Source organism: Gekko japonicus, unplaced genomic scaffold (genome assembly GCF_001447785.1).
Source record: "Gekko japonicus isolate JY-2015 unplaced genomic scaffold, Gekko_japonicus_V1.1 scaffold648, whole genome shotgun sequence".
NCBI classification, from domain to species: domain Eukaryota; kingdom Metazoa; phylum Chordata; class Lepidosauria; order Squamata; family Gekkonidae; genus Gekko; species Gekko japonicus.
Window position 1 is genome coordinate 810,127 of NW_015169193.1, and position 17,011 is coordinate 827,137.

A 17,011-nucleotide genomic window follows, 5' to 3' on the forward strand; every position below is an offset into this window, starting at 1 on the left:
TCCCCCAGAATGCCCCCAATTCATTTCCTTTGTTCCAGAGTACAGTTCAGAACATTAAAAAAAAATATATCCGGTGTCAAAATGGTTTAGGAAGATGTGTAACACCACTGGAGCTGTGGAGAGAAAATAGCTGGAGTGATTTGGTTTCTTATACATAATTGTCAGATATTTCTGTAACAACACTTGTGGTGAACCAGGAGAGACAGAACAAGTCATGCCTGAAGCAGTTGTGACAAGAGATCAGAGGAGATGCTCGGAGGGTGGACTGGAATGCAAATATAGGTGACAGAGCCATGGGTGAGAGGATAAGGCAGCTGGGATTACTGTTGTAGGGGAAGTGAGGGACAGAATCTGGGAGACAGCTGGAAAAGGAGTGGGGAGGACATCTCAGGCAGAGGAGAAGAGGTTGTGTGAGGGGGTTGGGGACACAGGTGCCCACAGAAAAGATGTCCTCCTGGTGACAGGCCCCTGCCAGATGGAGAGTTCTGTCAGCCCTGTGTGTGTGTGTGTGGGGGGGGGGGTGTCAGGGAGAGGATGGTAGGGCAGGAGGCAGGGTGAGAGAGAAGGGGGGGGGTGAGCAATCCTTCCTCCCCTTTGCTGGCTCTGTCTGTCAGGCTGAGGCACCTTCGCGTGCCGCGAAGTGACAGCGGGAATAAGTCAGTGGTTTTGAGGAATGCTGTGAGGCGAGGGGCGGGCGCGGCGAGCCAGGCGGCAGGTTGCTGCTGCGGGGCAAGCCTCCTCCCGTTTCCCTCCGGCCGCCCTCGTTCTCCTCGGAGGCAGGAGGCGGCTGAGGGTGGCGCTGGGCGGGACCGGTCGGGGCGGGGGGCGGCGGGGGGGAGAAGAAACGAAAGGCGCTCTCGCCTCCCCGCCGCCTTTTTCTCCCGGGGGGGGGGGGGCAGCCCGGGGGGAGCGGCGCCTCTTCCCGCGGCAGCACCTGACCGGAGCAGGAGGAGGGCGGCAGTGAGGGGGGCGCCACTAACTGCAAGGAGCGGCGGCGATGCCAGCCTCGGGGCTGGCGGCAGGGCTCGGCGGCACGGGTCCTCCTCCTCCTCCTCCTCCGGCGGGCGCACCGCGGGGGCGGGTGGCGCGAGCGGCTCCCCGCCGTCCTTAAGCGGGAGGCTGCTCGCGCGGGGGCTCCATGCGCCTTGCCCGGGAGCTCCGCCATGGGGAGCCTTCTCTGGCGGCGGCGGCGGCTCCTCCTCCTCCTCGCGTGGCTGGGCTGCTCGGCGGCGGCGGCTGCAGGTGGGTTGGACGCGCGCGTGTCCTCGCTCGCTCTCCTCCGCAGGCATCCTTCCTTTCTCGTCCGGGAGGTGAGGGTGGGAGCCGGGCAATCCGAGGATCCGAGTGACCCGGCAAGCAGGGATGCAAGCCTGGGGGGAGGAAGCGCCGCCGGCTGCCTGGTCCAGAGGGAAACCTCCCCCCCCCGCGGGGAAACTCTCAGACGACGATCCTACCTGGCAGGGCTGTTGTTACCGGGACACATTGGAGGAGAGGGGGGGCGGGGTATGCTGCTGTGGGCCCCCACGGGCGAGAAAGGCGGGTTGGGGTCCGTGAAATGTAAAAATGACCTTCGCATTCGCTCAGCTGCGGTTTCTTGGGTGACTTCCTAAGCAAAAATCAAGTTCAGGGCAAGGGAGACGACAAGACAAAACTTTGGAAATGGAGACGGGCGGGAGAAGACACCGCATTCTCCCCGTGAGTTGCATCCCCACGCAGCAGGCTCGCAGCACAGGTCTTGAGAACGAAAATGTACGGCCACCAAATATTTATTAATTTACTTATTGCCCACCGTTTTCATTGAGACTCAGGGCGGATAGAGGGTTCAGCACTTGTGTGAACTGTGCCTTTGTAATTCCCTTCCAGTTATGCCATCCAGTACAATACGTCTTGTATTTCATTCAACCCAGGAGGGGGACTTGAACAACACAAATAATATTTAATTTGGTATAATGAGTTATTTAAGGTAAGTGCCTAAAGTGTGTACATGGGATTACTGGGAGATTTAAAAACATAATGGCAAGGGAGCATTCCTGTCCACCTGAACTTGAGAGGAAAGCTGGACACCTACATTCTTTCTGACTTTCATGCATTTATTTGCTTACTGAAAATATTTATATCCCACCTTATCTCCTTAGACTTAGAGCAGCTAACAAAGCAACACCAAGTTGCAAACATGTAATATACAATATAGCAATCAATCAGCTAGAGAAAAAGGATATGCAAGATAAAAACAGTACAGTCAGATCTTGACTGCTACCATTGTATTAACCAAGTAAAAAAGCCTAAAGATCTATATGGAGATAAGAACCTGGACTGACACTCCTGTCGGCACGGTTGCCCTTCTGACGAAAGAATACACTCCCTAATGTTAGTGGGTCTAAAGGAAGAAAATCCAAGGCAGAAAGATAATGTTCATATTAAAGGCTTTGGGGAACTGGTAAATTTAGTGACATTTCAAAATGCTTTGCAGGTTATTAGATATGAGTTTCAGGTTATATAAACAATTAAAATAATGTTTATAGTTGGAATATTTTCAACTAATGTTTATAGTTGGAATATTTTCAACTATATTTCAAACTTCCTTATCACCTTAATATGAATACAGTTGGTGGAATTTATAACATTGTTCATGAAACACTACAAAGACAGGTTTTTTTTGGCTGGGAAAAAATGCTTCAGCAGGAAGCTTATGATTTACCCCGAATGTTTTAGAGGTGAGTCATGCTCTACCTTGTGCACTCTTGTCCATTACTACAATTTTTTGTTCTGTGGCATGTATAGTATAGGCTGGGAGCTAGTGTGCAGTTAGCCATAAATATTAAATGAGAGAGAAAAGGAAAGGAAGAATACCTTTCTGAGAATGGAAAATGCCTTGAATATTCTTGTGGTTGATAGTGTAAAATGCTACAATTATAAATGGCAAGCACAATACAAACCAACAATCAACAGGCTAAAGTACACAGATTGCTAGAACCAACATTATGGTCAATAAAACAAGAAGAATAAAAACAATCAGATAGGTCAAGGGTGCCAAACAATCAGGTGAAAAGGTCTATAAGGCGATCATTAAAGTTTCAGTAAATTAAAAAATATATATATTGTTCACCGGCTATTTAAAAGATTGTAAAGGCAAGCCTCTATCACGAAGAGGTTCTAAAAGCTTGAAATCATGTTAGAAAAGACCCTGCTTCTATTCATACTTTCTCTCTACCAGAAGGGGCACACAAGCAGAGTCCTCTGAGAAAGATGTTAAACTTTGGGATTCCAAAATATTAAGATCAGCCTTGAGTGGTTGATCGTAAGTGCAAAATTTCAAACTTTCTCCACTGAAGTGGTTAGTTTCAAAAACAAAACCTGGGGGTGAAATCTGCCTCAAATCACACACACTGTTCACACTCACAAAATATACAAAATATACATGTTCACATTCACAAAATATACAATAATTTCTTGCTTATAAAAATAACAATTAAATGTTTCATGTGTTTCAAAAAGGCATTTTTTGTATTCCAGATTTTTTAAAAGTATTTGCTCTAAAACATACTAAGTGAAGTTGTTGCAGTAAACATTCATCTGTTCTTTTTAGCAGGTAACTTGACTACGTTGCATAATGTAGCTGAAAAATCTTAAGAGAGCAGCCAGCATATAAATTAAAGCCAATCCACGATAAACATACCTAATAAAACACATGATAATAACCCTTCTCAAAAGATCTGTTCAGATTAGTTAATGTTTGTACCGTGCTTTGAAAAGGCCTAAATGTTATTACGTGACTTTTACAGTTATATTTGTTTGGTTTTGTTGGGATAAGTGTACTTTATGCATTTGAGCACCCTGACCTTGATAGACAAGGCTAGCCTGATCTTGTCAGATCCCGGAAGCTAAGCAGGGCTGGCCTTGGTCAATATTTGGATGGGAAACTACTAAGGAATACCAAGGTCGCTATGCAAAGGCAGGCAATGGCAAACCATCTCTGAATGTCTTTTGCCTAGAAAACCCTATGAGGTCATCATAAATTGGCTGCAACTTGATGGCAAAAAAAAAAAGTATTTCAGCTAGATGGGCTCATTTCACACTTTTATTATTTTATACACATTTATTTCAATTGTTGTGTATTCATATTCTCCAACACACTTTATTTTGTGGTTCCTTTTCCATGGTAAATCACTGTCCGTATTATCCCTTTGAAAAAAATTCTTAGTGTGAGTTGCTGGAGTTGTAATTCTTCAGAGTTCATCTCCTTCCTAGCTGTTCAATTTTTGAGTCAGGAATGGATGCATCTTTTGTCCGTGAATGAGGCATCCTGGTTTGTGAAGTTTCCACTTATGGATTATTCCCCACATGGAAAGCAGGAAGCTACCACCACCCCGCATTGAAGGAGGAAATCCACATGATATCATCTGAGCATGATCTGTAATATTTGATTTAAAATAACCCTGTTTTAATCTGGTTGAAAGGGGAACCTGTGGCAGAGTGGGTGCATGGACACTCCCTTCATTGTTAGTATGCCGAGGAGGCAGAACTAAACACTTTCTAATTGGACAGAGGCAGCACACCTCTTTTGCATTGTAAATGGTTGAGCTGCACTGTAGCATTACAATGTGGTTCCATGGAGAAGGGGACAGTGTGGGAAATTGGAAGAGGGTTTCAGGGCCAAGTGGAGATGCAGATAAATCATTTTGTGCAGGTGCCATGGGAAAAAGAGGGAGGAGAAGCTGGTGCTCCCGTTCCCACTCTGCTTGTTGCTGCTGCTGTGGCAAGGGCATGTATTCACTCCCCATGTAGATGCAGCCTAGCTGCTCAATATCTGAGCAGGGAATGCATGGGTCGTTGCTCCTATTTATAAACTCTAAGGCACCGTGATTGTGCCTAAATACTTAAAGAACCACACTGTGCACAGCCTGTCATTTCATTCTCTGCAGCTGCTGAGCATTTGAAAATGCAAGCTGGGGACTTGCAAGGAGTTGCAGGGGGATATCATCCCCCCACACACACACACACTATTTCCTTTTTCCTTTTCCTGAAAGTCCCCATAGCTTCTCTTCATTTCCTCCTTCCTTGTCTTCCCAGCTACCAGCCAACCTAGCTCTATCTGCCCCCATCTTCTGCTTTCCCTCCCCTCTGCCTGGGAAAACTATGGTCCAATTGCATGGTGCTGGCCATCAGGCTGGGCCCAGTTGCACAGAGCTGGCCATTGAACTGAACCAGCTACCTGTCTGGGCCCAGTTGTGTGGTGAGGAACTTGCAAGGACTTGCAGGGGGCATCTCATTTTCCCCTGTATCCCCTTCCCCAAACTATTTCTTCTTTCCCTCCAAGGGATGCCAGCCTCCAAATAGGGCCTGGGGATCTCCTGGAATTACATCTGATCTCCAGATTATACAGATCAGTTCTCCTGGAGAACATCTATGCTTTGGAAGGTGGACTGTATGGCATTGTACCCTACTGAAGTCTGTGTCCTCCCCATGCTCTACCCCTAAATCTCCAGGAATTTCCCAGTCTGAAGCTGGCAACCCCTGCCGGTGGCCGGGGGGAACTGGCAATCCTATTCCCTCCTTCTGGCAACCTCTATATCCTCACCTTTCTCTGCTTCCTTCTCTCTTTGTCACCCACCACCCAAGCAACTTTTATCTGCCTCCTGTCTTCAGCTATATTTATTATTTACTTATACCCCGCCTTTCCCCACAATAGGTACCCAAAGTGGTGTACATTTTTTTCTCCCCTCTATTTTATCCTCACAACAATCCACAACAATCACAAGGTAGGTTAAGCTGAAACATATAACTGGCCCGAGGTCACCCAGCAAGCTGCTGTGGCCAAATGGGGATTTGAACCTGGGTCTTCCAGATCTTAATTGGAAACTTCAACCACTACACCACACTGGCTTTTGTGGGGTGGCTGCTGTTGAACACTATCAGGCAGCTGGGCAGCTAGTCAAATGTCACATGGTTTGGTTGACAAACAGCTTTCCTGAGTCTCCATATCCTGAGTCTCCATATCCAGAGACAGCAAATCTATGAATACCAGGCTGGAGGTGGCAGCAGGGGAGGGCCTCAGTCTCTATGTCATTTGTTTGGTTCTCCAGGCCAACCGGTTGCCCATGTTGTGAAACAGGATGCTGGACTACATGGACCACTGGTCTGGTCCAGCAGGCTTTTCTTATGTTTTTATAAGTCTTCAACATGATATTTAATCCCCAATCAATCTGAGGAGTGAGTAATTTAGTTTGAAATCCACATTTCCTAAAACCAGCACTGTGTGAGGCACATTTACACCAGGAAGACACTGTATGTGATTTGTCAAGTTGTCTCTTATGACTCCCATTTACAGATGACTTGTGATATCAGAAATTTTTAGTAGCTTTTTACTAACATATACATTAAAGCAAAACATGTGCTCTGGTGTGTTTACATTTTAATATCAGCTGTGTGAGGTATTCCATGTTCTTGTCTGCTAAAGCATATACACATGCTTAATATAATAGAAAAATCTCCTTTTTTAAAAAAAAGCTTTTTAGCTTCCATCCTAACCTAGGTATCACATCAAAAACAATGACGTTTAAGAGCTGACATTGTATTGTGGCTAAGAGATTGAGCTGAGAATCTAATATTGACTCTTCCATGAACTCAATAGGGGGCCTCCATAATCCATCTGCAGTACAGGGATAATGCTACTCACCTACCTTACAGTGTTGTTGAACACTTCAAAACACTGTACAGATTCTGAATATTAAGAGTGAAGCAGCATGAAATGAGAAGACCCTTTCAATATTGCAGGCATCCATTCCACTGGTGAACAAGAAGGGTCATTGTCAGATATGAGATAAGGTATTAATGGGACTAAGTTTTGCCTTTTCAGTATTGTATACTTGCAGTGGAACACTAGACAATGGGTAAAGGCAGCCTAGTTGGCATCAGCTACTAACTTGTTTAAAATATATTTCCTTTCTTCACCCATTCCGGTCGAGTCAAAATTTAACTTGCTTTCTTGTTTGGAAGTGATTACAAAGCCAGACCTTTCATTAGGGATTGAACACTGTGGCTGGATATTAGTTTATAGGACATGATTTACGTTAACTCTGATTTAATTGTTAAAACTTTTTTCCTACTTAGGACTGAGCAGTGTTGTTGGAGATGGGTCCCACTGTGAGACAGCATGCAATCCTCGAATGGGAAATTTAGGGCATGGACGTAAATTGTGGACAAATACGAAATGTGGGGGAAACGCCACAGAGTTTTACTGTTCCTACAGTGAGAACACAGACCTCACATGCAAATGGCCCAAGTGCAGCAAATGCAACTCAATGCATGCCCATCTGGCTCACCCTCCATCTGCCATGGTTGACTCTTCTTTCCATTTGCCACACACATGGTGGCAGTCAGCACACGGGGTACACCGGGAGAAGATCCAACTGAACTTGGAAGCTGAGTTTTATTTCACTCATTTAATCATGGTATTCAGGTCACCAAGACCAGCAGCAATGGTCTTGGAGAGATCTCAGGATTTTGGGAAAACATGGAAGCCTTACAAATACTTTTCCACTAACTGCTCAGCAATGTTTGGGCTGGAGGATGATGTAATCAAGAAAGGAGCTATTTGCACTTCTAGATATTCCAGTCACTTCCCCTGCACTGGAGGAGAGGTGAGTGAATTAAGATATCAAAGACCTACAATTAACTAAAAGCTGGCTTGATTTAGATTTACCTTTACCTTTGTTACAGTAAAAGCAACACCACATTTTAAAATTATTTTAGGCTTAAGAAATTTTACAGCACTATAGTGATATCTTAATTTTCTATGACTTAATAGTTTCCCCATATTTTATTATGTTGCACTTTGCTATTGTCATAACTAGAGAGTAACTAGCTGCTGAAGCCTTGTTTGCATGTTACATTTTGGTATACAATACTCCTTTATTTGGAAGCCTTGGGGACAGAGTGCCCTTTTCTTTTTGTGTTTGTGGATGTTAAGGAGAGCATACTTTGTTGTGCATTTTATTACAGCTCTGTACTAGTGGTGCTCATTTGCCTTTATGTTAATGGACAAGAAGAAAATTATCTGTAGACAAGCAGACTACTTTTCTTGCTTCATGCATCTGCTAGAGAAACTAAATCCGCCATTGGCCTGGCTCTAATTTGATCCAGATCTTTTTTATCTGGCGTTGTATGACCAGACAGTTCTCCTTACTGCACGCGTACTCCATGGTGGATTGTATAGACAACATTCACCTGAAGGAGCTGCACAGTTGTGTTTTTTTTTTTAATTCTGTTTGCACATGCACATCTGCGCCTCAACGTGTACTTGTTTTTCCGCATATGCGCAGAATTGAATGGTTAAAGCACCGCCAGTGGTATCTCCCTCTAGGTACCTTTTTAATTAACGCAGTTCATAAAATTCACGGGCCATTCAGAAACATTAAATTGTCTGGAACGTTTAAGCAGAGCTCTGCGGCTATCGCACGTTTACGCGTTTACGCATTTATGCGCATATCGCTTAGAATTTTTTTAAATGCGGGCCGCTCAGGATGGTCTGACGTCAGATGGAGCGATCAGACAAGGAAAAGTCCATCAGTGTCCTGTCAGGAAGCAAAAACACTGGACTTTCACCAGTATCTATTAAGTACGGCTCCCTAGCATGGCAAAACAGGATGATCACAGAAAAGGCACATTTCCCAGATGTTGCTGTCTGGTCATTACCTTTAAATCTGCCAGGCACTCATGCCTGGAGTGGATCTAAAGACCCATCTGATTGGGACCTCTGTCTAGCAATAGATACAGGCATAGAGATGTGAAGGCCCGGAAAAATTCGGGGGAAAACCATTTCCCCCCGTTTTTTTCCTGAAGCCTTTTTTGTTTTTTCCGAAAAACTGGAAAAATTAAAAAAAAGAAAAGAAAAGAAAAAAATTGATTATGGAAAATTTAATTTTAACATGATGAATAAAATATTTTAAGACAAGGTATTCAAATATTTTCCAAATCATTTCTAAAAAATATGTATAGTATCAGATTGATCTAATTTCTGTGCACTGAGGACAAGCAAGTTCTAGGTTACAAACTGAACTCTCCAATGCAAGAACAAGATACATTTCTTCCTTTAGGAGGTGCTATTGTCACAAGAAAAGAAAAAGGTTTCAGTTTTGTTTTTGCATGTGGGTGGTTATTCTGTTTGTAATAATTGTTTGGATACACTATATTTTTAATATGCTAGTTGTGATAATTTCATGCCAAGTAAAAATGTCTATAGTCATATTTTATGTTCCTAAAGTAACAGAATGACTTTTAATCTGGAAAAGAAAAAAGAAGTGCTAATGTAGCATTTTTTTTCAAGTTTTCTGAAAATTTCCGTTTCCCCTCCCCCAAAATGGAAAAAAACTGGCAGCCATGCTGAAATCTAAATAATCCCAGCCCAGTGGAGAAAAGAGGCATTATGTAGACATGCTACTGATGACTATTTTTCCTCTGAAGAGCAAAATGCAGCTCAATTTAGATCAAGAAAATGGCACTGTGGAAAATAGTTAAATGGAAATAGTAGTTTCTTTTGCCTCCTGAACTTGTCTTTTTAAAAGTCAGTTACAGATCTCCTGGTTTATTGTTAGTTTGGTCATGATGCAGCAACAATCTTACTGTGATTAGAGCAGATGAAATGAAAGATGCATTGGTTGAGAGCCTTTTCTGAAATTAAAGGTGGGAATAAGTTGGTGAGTCCAGTTACTTTGCACAGAAGCTATGAGCATAGAAGTGTTCAGACATAAGGTTCTCCCCACATGCGTAGGGAAGCCAAGGCTTCCAACTGCATGGAGAAAGTCCTACACACATACTCTGATATAGGGACGTCGAACTCATTTGTTATGAGGGCCAGATCTGACATAAATGAGACCTTGTTGGGCTGAGCCATGTGTGTCATAAAATGTAATGCCAGGTAGAGGAGATATAAACTTTATAAAGGACACAAACACAAAGGGTGTTTTTTTTACTTAAAATAAAAACATGCTTAAAACATTAGCACTCTTGCAATATTTTGTTTATTTAACAGTGTCTGATAATTGACACCTCTTGCTCTGAATTATTGCATCAAAATGTCTGTGCTGTTGTAATCTTGAGTATGCTGTTCAGGTGTGTATCTGTAAACTGCAAACCTACAATGACGCAGCAGCAACAGAACTGGAAGAAGCAGCAGAAGACAGCCAGTTCCACTGCGAGCCTGATTTCTATCCCCCCCTCTGGGGGCCTGATCTGGCCCTCGGGCCGCATGTTTGACACCCCTGCTCTAATACATAGACTCTGTCACAATCTTCCATGCATAGACTTGGTGAAGCCAGCATCTGCAATCTCACTCCCCCTTACCTTTTTAGGCACAGTCAGATCCATGCAAAAGGCTACATAAATTTTGGTGGAGAGTAAGCCCTATCCTAGCTTAGGTGTAGGTGCAGAGAGATCAACCTGATCTTAATGTTGCAGATATAGTTAACTAAAAGAAACTCAGGGCTACAAGTTAAACAAATTAGACGCCTTGGGATAGAAAAGAGGGAGGCAGCAGGATTAAAGCCCAGACTTCTCACTCCACAGAATAGCTATACCATACAGTGGGATGGCACCAGCCACATAATATGGTAGTGAAGAGGTCCTATGCAGATTGATTGAAAAGTGCAGGTTTGGCATACAAGGTTTGAAAATCTCGTGATAAGCTCTCAGAAGAAAGGCTAGGAAGAGACACGTCTACACCACACCTGTGACAGGACAGTGCTTTTAACAAGATAGACATGCAAATGGCCCAGTTACTCCATTCAGGTAGTAGCCTGCATGAACAGTATTCATAGGTATTTTAAATATTTTAAATATTTAAAATATTTATAAGCCCCACTTTTTTCCAGCACAGCTGGAACTCAAGGTGGGTGAGAAGATATTCAATAATTGCAATTAAAAATCCCTAAAACACCCTTAAAACAATAAATAGAATTACTGACCCCTTGCCAAGTGTCCCTCAGTGCAGTACAGTCTTGCAGACTCTCCTAAAGAAGGCAAGCAAGATGGACATCTGTCACAGCTCATCCAGATCATCATTCCAGAGCATCTGAAAAAGCCTAGGCCTGGGAAGAAGTCGAATGCATCCTGGCTACAGACAGCAGACAAAAGGCACTGTTGGGCAGACTGAATTAGCCATACGCATATCTATCTGGAGAGGAAGTCCTTTAGGTATATAGGTCCCAGGCTGTGAAGGATTTCAAAGATAAGACCATTACCTTGAGTTGGATCTGGAATCAGTGGCTAACCAGTTAAACGAGATCAGAATAGATGTAATATGATGAGCTGCTGTATTCTGCTCCAGCTGAAGTTTCTGAGTTGTTTTCAGGGGCAACCCATACACCACATTATGACTGAGCCTTAGGGTTACTGTAGGGGGCAGCGCAGATGCCAACCTCCCGGCGGGGCCTGGAGACGCGGGCGCTCACTCCCCGGACGGAGGCTGGAGACGCAGCCAATCAGGGAGCCCACGTGGAGACCCCTGGGGGGGGGGCGGCAGAGAGAGGAGGGCGGCGGAGGGAGAACGCAGGAAAGGAGGAGCCCTGCCCGGAGAAAAGGCCCCTCCCGCTCCCCCCAGCCGGGCAGAAGGGCGGCGGGGGGAGGAAAGTCCTGCCCACACCGCCACCGGCCGCGTCCTCCTCCTGCAGCCGGGCAGCAGAGCTCCTCCCAGCCCTGCTCCTCCCAGCTGCTGGCCAGGCGCGTTGGTGCCCCAGCCTCTCCTCCCGCGCCCTGACGGCCGGCTCGCACTCTAGGCGAAGGCCCTGGTAGTGGGGGGGGGAGAGATGGGGCGAACTCATCTTGGGGATCCTTATTGGGTAGAAAGGTAGCATAAAACTGTTTTAAGTAAATGACTAAATAATACATTCCATCGCTTCAAGGGCACATGGCTCACTGATCCCTCCCCCTTCTTGAGGCCTTCTTCAGGTAAGGGGGCAAGGGGGTTCCTTCTCACCAAGTCCTTCTTCTCTTGCTCCCTTCTTTTCCTTGTGTCTCTGGGTCACTGGCTTGAAAAGAGGGACTAACCCAACCTTCTTGGCCTTTGCATGAGGGAGTTTATATAGCTTCTGACAACCTTGAAAGGCCTCAGTCCCCAGTCCTGCAAGAGCCCAACTGTTGTGGCGGCTGGCCTGCAGCCCCAGCTAGGTCCCTGCTGCTTTCTCAGTTGCCACAGGCTTCCACGGTGACCACAGCTGATGATTTCTCAGTAGTCACTGCTGTTTCTGCAGGTCTCGTTGTTGGTCTGCATGGCCCAAGAGAGAGAATATGCTTGCCTTTATGCTTTTTGGAAGGCTGCATGAGAGAAGAGAAATATGGGGAGAAAGACAACTAACTGCATCAACAGATGAGTTCTGTGGCAAAGTATTCATTAGAAATTGGTGGTTAAGTGCTTGAGAAAGTGAGCTGTCATTCAGGTGTCCCTCCATTCTCTATAACCTAACCACGTCGTACTCTTCTACTGGTAGACTCCCTGATGTCTATGTTTTGAGCTTTACTTGTCAGGAAGATGATGAAGTCATCAAGACGATATTATCCATTTGATGAAGGACATTGCACTGAAATGGTGTCTGCATTTATTGTTTGTTCCATGGATCACAGCTTTGATCCTACAGTGATTAATGGGCCACAGATGCTTAGCTAGTGGTGGATAGGAGTGGAACAGAGTTTTAAGAGTTAGCTGTGTGGGCTGTGTTCTCAAGTGCATGCTGGGTGCTTACATGCCTGTGGAGGTTTGTGGTCAGCAGGGTCTCCTTTTGTCATAGAGCACAGTTACTTTGTTCCTCTCTATGGGGCATATAACTAATATCTTTCATTTAGGATGGTTGTTAAACCCATACCCAGTTTCCCCATGTTACAAAGAGGAGAACTGGAGGCAATCTGTGTTTCAGTGCTTTGCACACACATCTGCTTTTAGGGATGGGGAGATGAAGAGCTCCTGCTTCCCAGGCACAGCCTTCCCCTCCCTAGTTAGCCTTTTCCTCTTGTGATTATCTCTGTGGGGGACTTTGTCCTGCAGCCCAGTTGCACTTATGAAACTGAAAATCCACATGGTGGCTGTACAGTTATGAGAAGACAAGTGTCATTCATATTCTTTGTTTGTTTCCCTGTGTGATATTTTGAGTACCAGTGTGCAGTGTTCATGCCATGGGCTTCCCGTGTGCATAGTGCCTGTTAAGTCCGATGCTTAACAAAATAGTCAGAGAGTGATTTCAGCAAAACTCAGGTTTATTTCAGCTCGACGATCACTTCTCTAACACGGTGCAACTTCTGATAGCCCGAACAGCTTTTCCATTGCAGCTGCTCGGTATTTAAACATTCCGGGCTAATGTAGCCACTCCTACTATACAGTTATCAACCTATCAGGTTGAGCGAATAAGGACCAATCAGAGTCTCTCCCGCTTATATACATTTGAACCTGATTGGACTCATTAGTCTTGAACTTCAATCCCTGTTCAAGACGAAGCTTAACATTGCTTCCCTATGAGATGTTTCACATTACATCTTAACGTATTCATGGCAGCTTCTGAATACATTACAGTGCCCCATTATCAAAGTCTCCATTTGTGTGTTTCTTTCTTTTTTAAAATCAAAATGTTATTAAAAATAACATTAATAACAAAAAAAGAGAACAGTGAAGTGCATAAAAACAGTGGGTATATGATACTTATCAAATATTAGCAGTACCAGTGAATCATATCAATTTTTAAAAGTTACAACCAGCATTTCACCATAGCTGAAGGTCTTTAATTTCTTTTGCTATTACTTCATATTGAACTAAATATTCTAAAATAGGAAACCATATTGATATAAAATTAGAGTGACGAGAATGTTGATCAGATTGTACCATCTTGTCAGACAATTTTGCCATGAAGGGTTATATCGGGAGTTACTGAAGCTTTCCACCAAAGGGCAATAGCTGTTTTTGCAGCGGATAACAAAATAGAGATTATGTTGTCAAAGGCTTTCACGGCCGGAGCTACTGGCAAAACGTCAGGTCCTACAATGCCAAGACCACGGCCATACAACCCGGAAAATCTACCACAGCTAATAAAATAGAGATTGTTTCTTCTTTAAAATTATATTTACCTTCCTGATTCCAACCATTAAAAATATGTTTTGTGTGTTTCTTTCAATAGACATCAGAGCAGGATAGAGATTCCAGCCCCCCCCCCCAGTGAGGGCTGGGGTCCACTGCCCCCAGGCCTCACCTGTCTACCACCGATCATCTGGCCCGTGGGGGGACTTACCACAAAAAAGAGGAACACCTGATGTTTTAAGCGACATGGCTACGTGACTTCAACGTGACCCGCAAGTAACGTAGGCCCATCGGGGCAACGCCCCAAAACCAGCGTGTCATCCCAAAGTGTCTACATCACTTCCAGGTCACATTGGAAGTCACGTGGGCACATTGCTGAAACATCGGGTGAGACTCCTTGCTCCTTGCTCCACACTCCATCCCCCGCCAGCTACCTGGAGGGACCTGGCAGCCCTAGAGCAGGGTAATGTAATCCCATGAAGAGCACCTTGATAAATCGTATCTGCCTTCCCTAAAAGGGTTTTATATATTTCTAGAGCTATGCTCAAGTGGTTCATGAATTTGTCACCATTCTGTCTTGTATTGTACCTGCGGAGGCAGAGAGGGATAAAGTGGGGAGCCAATTGTATAGGGCTTACCATTTACTTTAATTGGAATGCATAAAGTTATGCCATGTGTTTGATAGGCATAACATTACACTATGTTTAGGCATGAGAGACACCTCTGAATTAACACAGAATCTGAATCAGCTTCCTTTCCTCTCCTCATACTCCTATTCTGGCCATTTAACCTTCTGTGTTGGAAAAATCCTGATGAAGAAATATCAGTACATTATCAGTACAATGTTGTGCTCTGCCGATGTAGCAACAACTGAGTATGCTCCATAGTATTTGGCACCAAATTCTGACAAGTGGTTTGTTTTATTTCTGCACCAGCATATGCAAATTTAAGAGCAGTACTATCTTGCCCAGATGGGCATGTCAGGTATATGGCCATACTAACAGTTTAGCAACAGTTGTAAAAATTTCAACATTATTTCATGTTATTAATGTTTGTATAATGCAGGGTCTTGGAGATTAGGCAGATAGCATATTAATGTTGGCTGACTTTTAACGCAGCTTCTGTTTATTTGCAAAGTAATAGCTAAAACTTTCTGGTGACCAGATGGCAGGACTACACATTTTGCAAACATGCTATTTAATTTATCGCAGCATGCTACACTCCGGCAATTACTCTTAACTGCCCAAAGCAACATGTATTCCCACATTAGTAACACCAGAGGTTGATGAGTTGTTTTGAATTATGGAAGGCTTATTTATAGTAGTGCCTAATTTCAACAATTATTTCAGTAGAAACAGCAGTTTAAACTGTGTAGTTATCACAGAGTATTTTAAAATGGTTGTATGAAGTAGATTTTCCGGGTTGTATGGCCATGGTCTTGGCATTGTAGGACCTGACATTTTGCCAGTAGCTCCGGCCGTGAAAGCCTTTGACAACATAATCTCTCTTATCGCAAGTGTCAAGTGTTAAAAATAAATATTAAATGTGACGATGAATTAAATGGTACAACTATTAGTTCAAGCACTAAATAAAAATCCACAACTGAGGCTGAATTTCAAGTTTAAGGCAATAAAATGAGGCACAATTTTCTACTGCATTTTTGCATACCCACTTTTTCCTGGTTATAGTTATGTGGTTTCATATATACTTCGAGGCTTAAAACACAGGTCACTGGTGTAAAGATAAGAACAAAGAGAATTACAGCCAGAATAAATTAAAGGGGACCTAAAACCATAGCACTAAAAGCATCATAGGCTTGAATATTTCACTTGGGGACAAACCCGTCCAGAATTAGACCTTACACGTGAGCACTGGAGACTTCATATTTGCATCTCCTTTACACATCTGTAAAAGGAATATCAATACCTAAACACAGTTCAGTGTTCTTTGAAATCCTCATGTGGAACATATAACAGAACCAAATTTATTTAATCTAATCAAATACTTATGGGAGTGAGAAATTAATTTAACTAATTTAATTTTAGCAAGAAAAACAGCATCAGGTCCTTTATTATGCAGGATCCTCTTACAAGAAATCTTGTCTTATTTTGTATGCAAAGACGTTGATCAACAATGTTGAATCAAATCATGGGGCTGTTGAAATGGATATTCACAATGATCCAAAACCTGTACCTTACCTCTTAAAAATTGCAGGGACTTTCAGTATTTTAAAATTATATTATTGAGGTGTGTAGGAATTTGTCCCCAGTGATGCTTTAGCACAGCTCATCAAAGGCACCTTGTGAAGACTGAATAATGGAAGCAGAGGATCCATACTGCACACAGGCACAATTTATTTATTTATTTATTTATTTAAATTTATAACCCGCCCTCCCCGCGAATGGGCTCAGGGCGGCGTACAGATGGGGCCAATGCCCAATACATAAAACATTAAAACTGCATTTTAAAAAAACATTCAGTGCAACATAAGTGCTCTCAACAACAACTAACTAGGGAACTGATGTCACCAGGATGGTATCCTTAGTGGCCACAGCTCCATGCAGCACCACCATTTTTGCACTCACGGCGAGTTGGTAATAAGGGCTAGGACAGATGGTAACAGTCGTGGCGGCTCCTACTCAAACGCCTGGTGGAAGAGCTCTGTCTTGCAGGCCCTGCGGAACTGTGCAAGGTCCCGCAGGGCCCGGATCTCCTCTGGGAGCTCATTCCACCAGGTAGGAGCCGCCACCGAAAAAGCCCTAGCCCTAGTCGCCGCTAGTCTGGCCTCTTTGGGACCTGGAACCACCAGGAGATGTTTAGACCCGGACCGTAGTGCTCATTGGGGAACATATGGGGAGAGGTGGTCACTGGTACACTTATGTTACTGAAATGTGCATTCCTTCAGCATCTATCTCTTTTTTACAACTTCTTATCCCCTCCCCTTCTTTTTCCTGCCAT

At 44.0% G+C, this 17,011-nt stretch overlaps 1 protein-coding gene across 1 annotated transcript in view; it reads left to right on the forward strand.

The window, feature by feature from the left end:
* Positions 1–1,163: 1,163 nt before the first annotated feature.
* NTN4 (netrin 4) overlaps positions 1,164–17,011 on the forward strand; it is a 69,331-nt gene continuing 53,483 nt past the window's right edge. Inside the window, exons 1-2 of the mRNA XM_015416274.1 lie at positions 1,164–1,242; positions 7,111–7,640. Of these exons, the coding sequence (XP_015271760.1) occupies positions 1,164–1,242; positions 7,111–7,640 (609 nt within the window). The remainder of the gene's footprint in view (positions 1,243–7,110; positions 7,641–17,011) is intronic.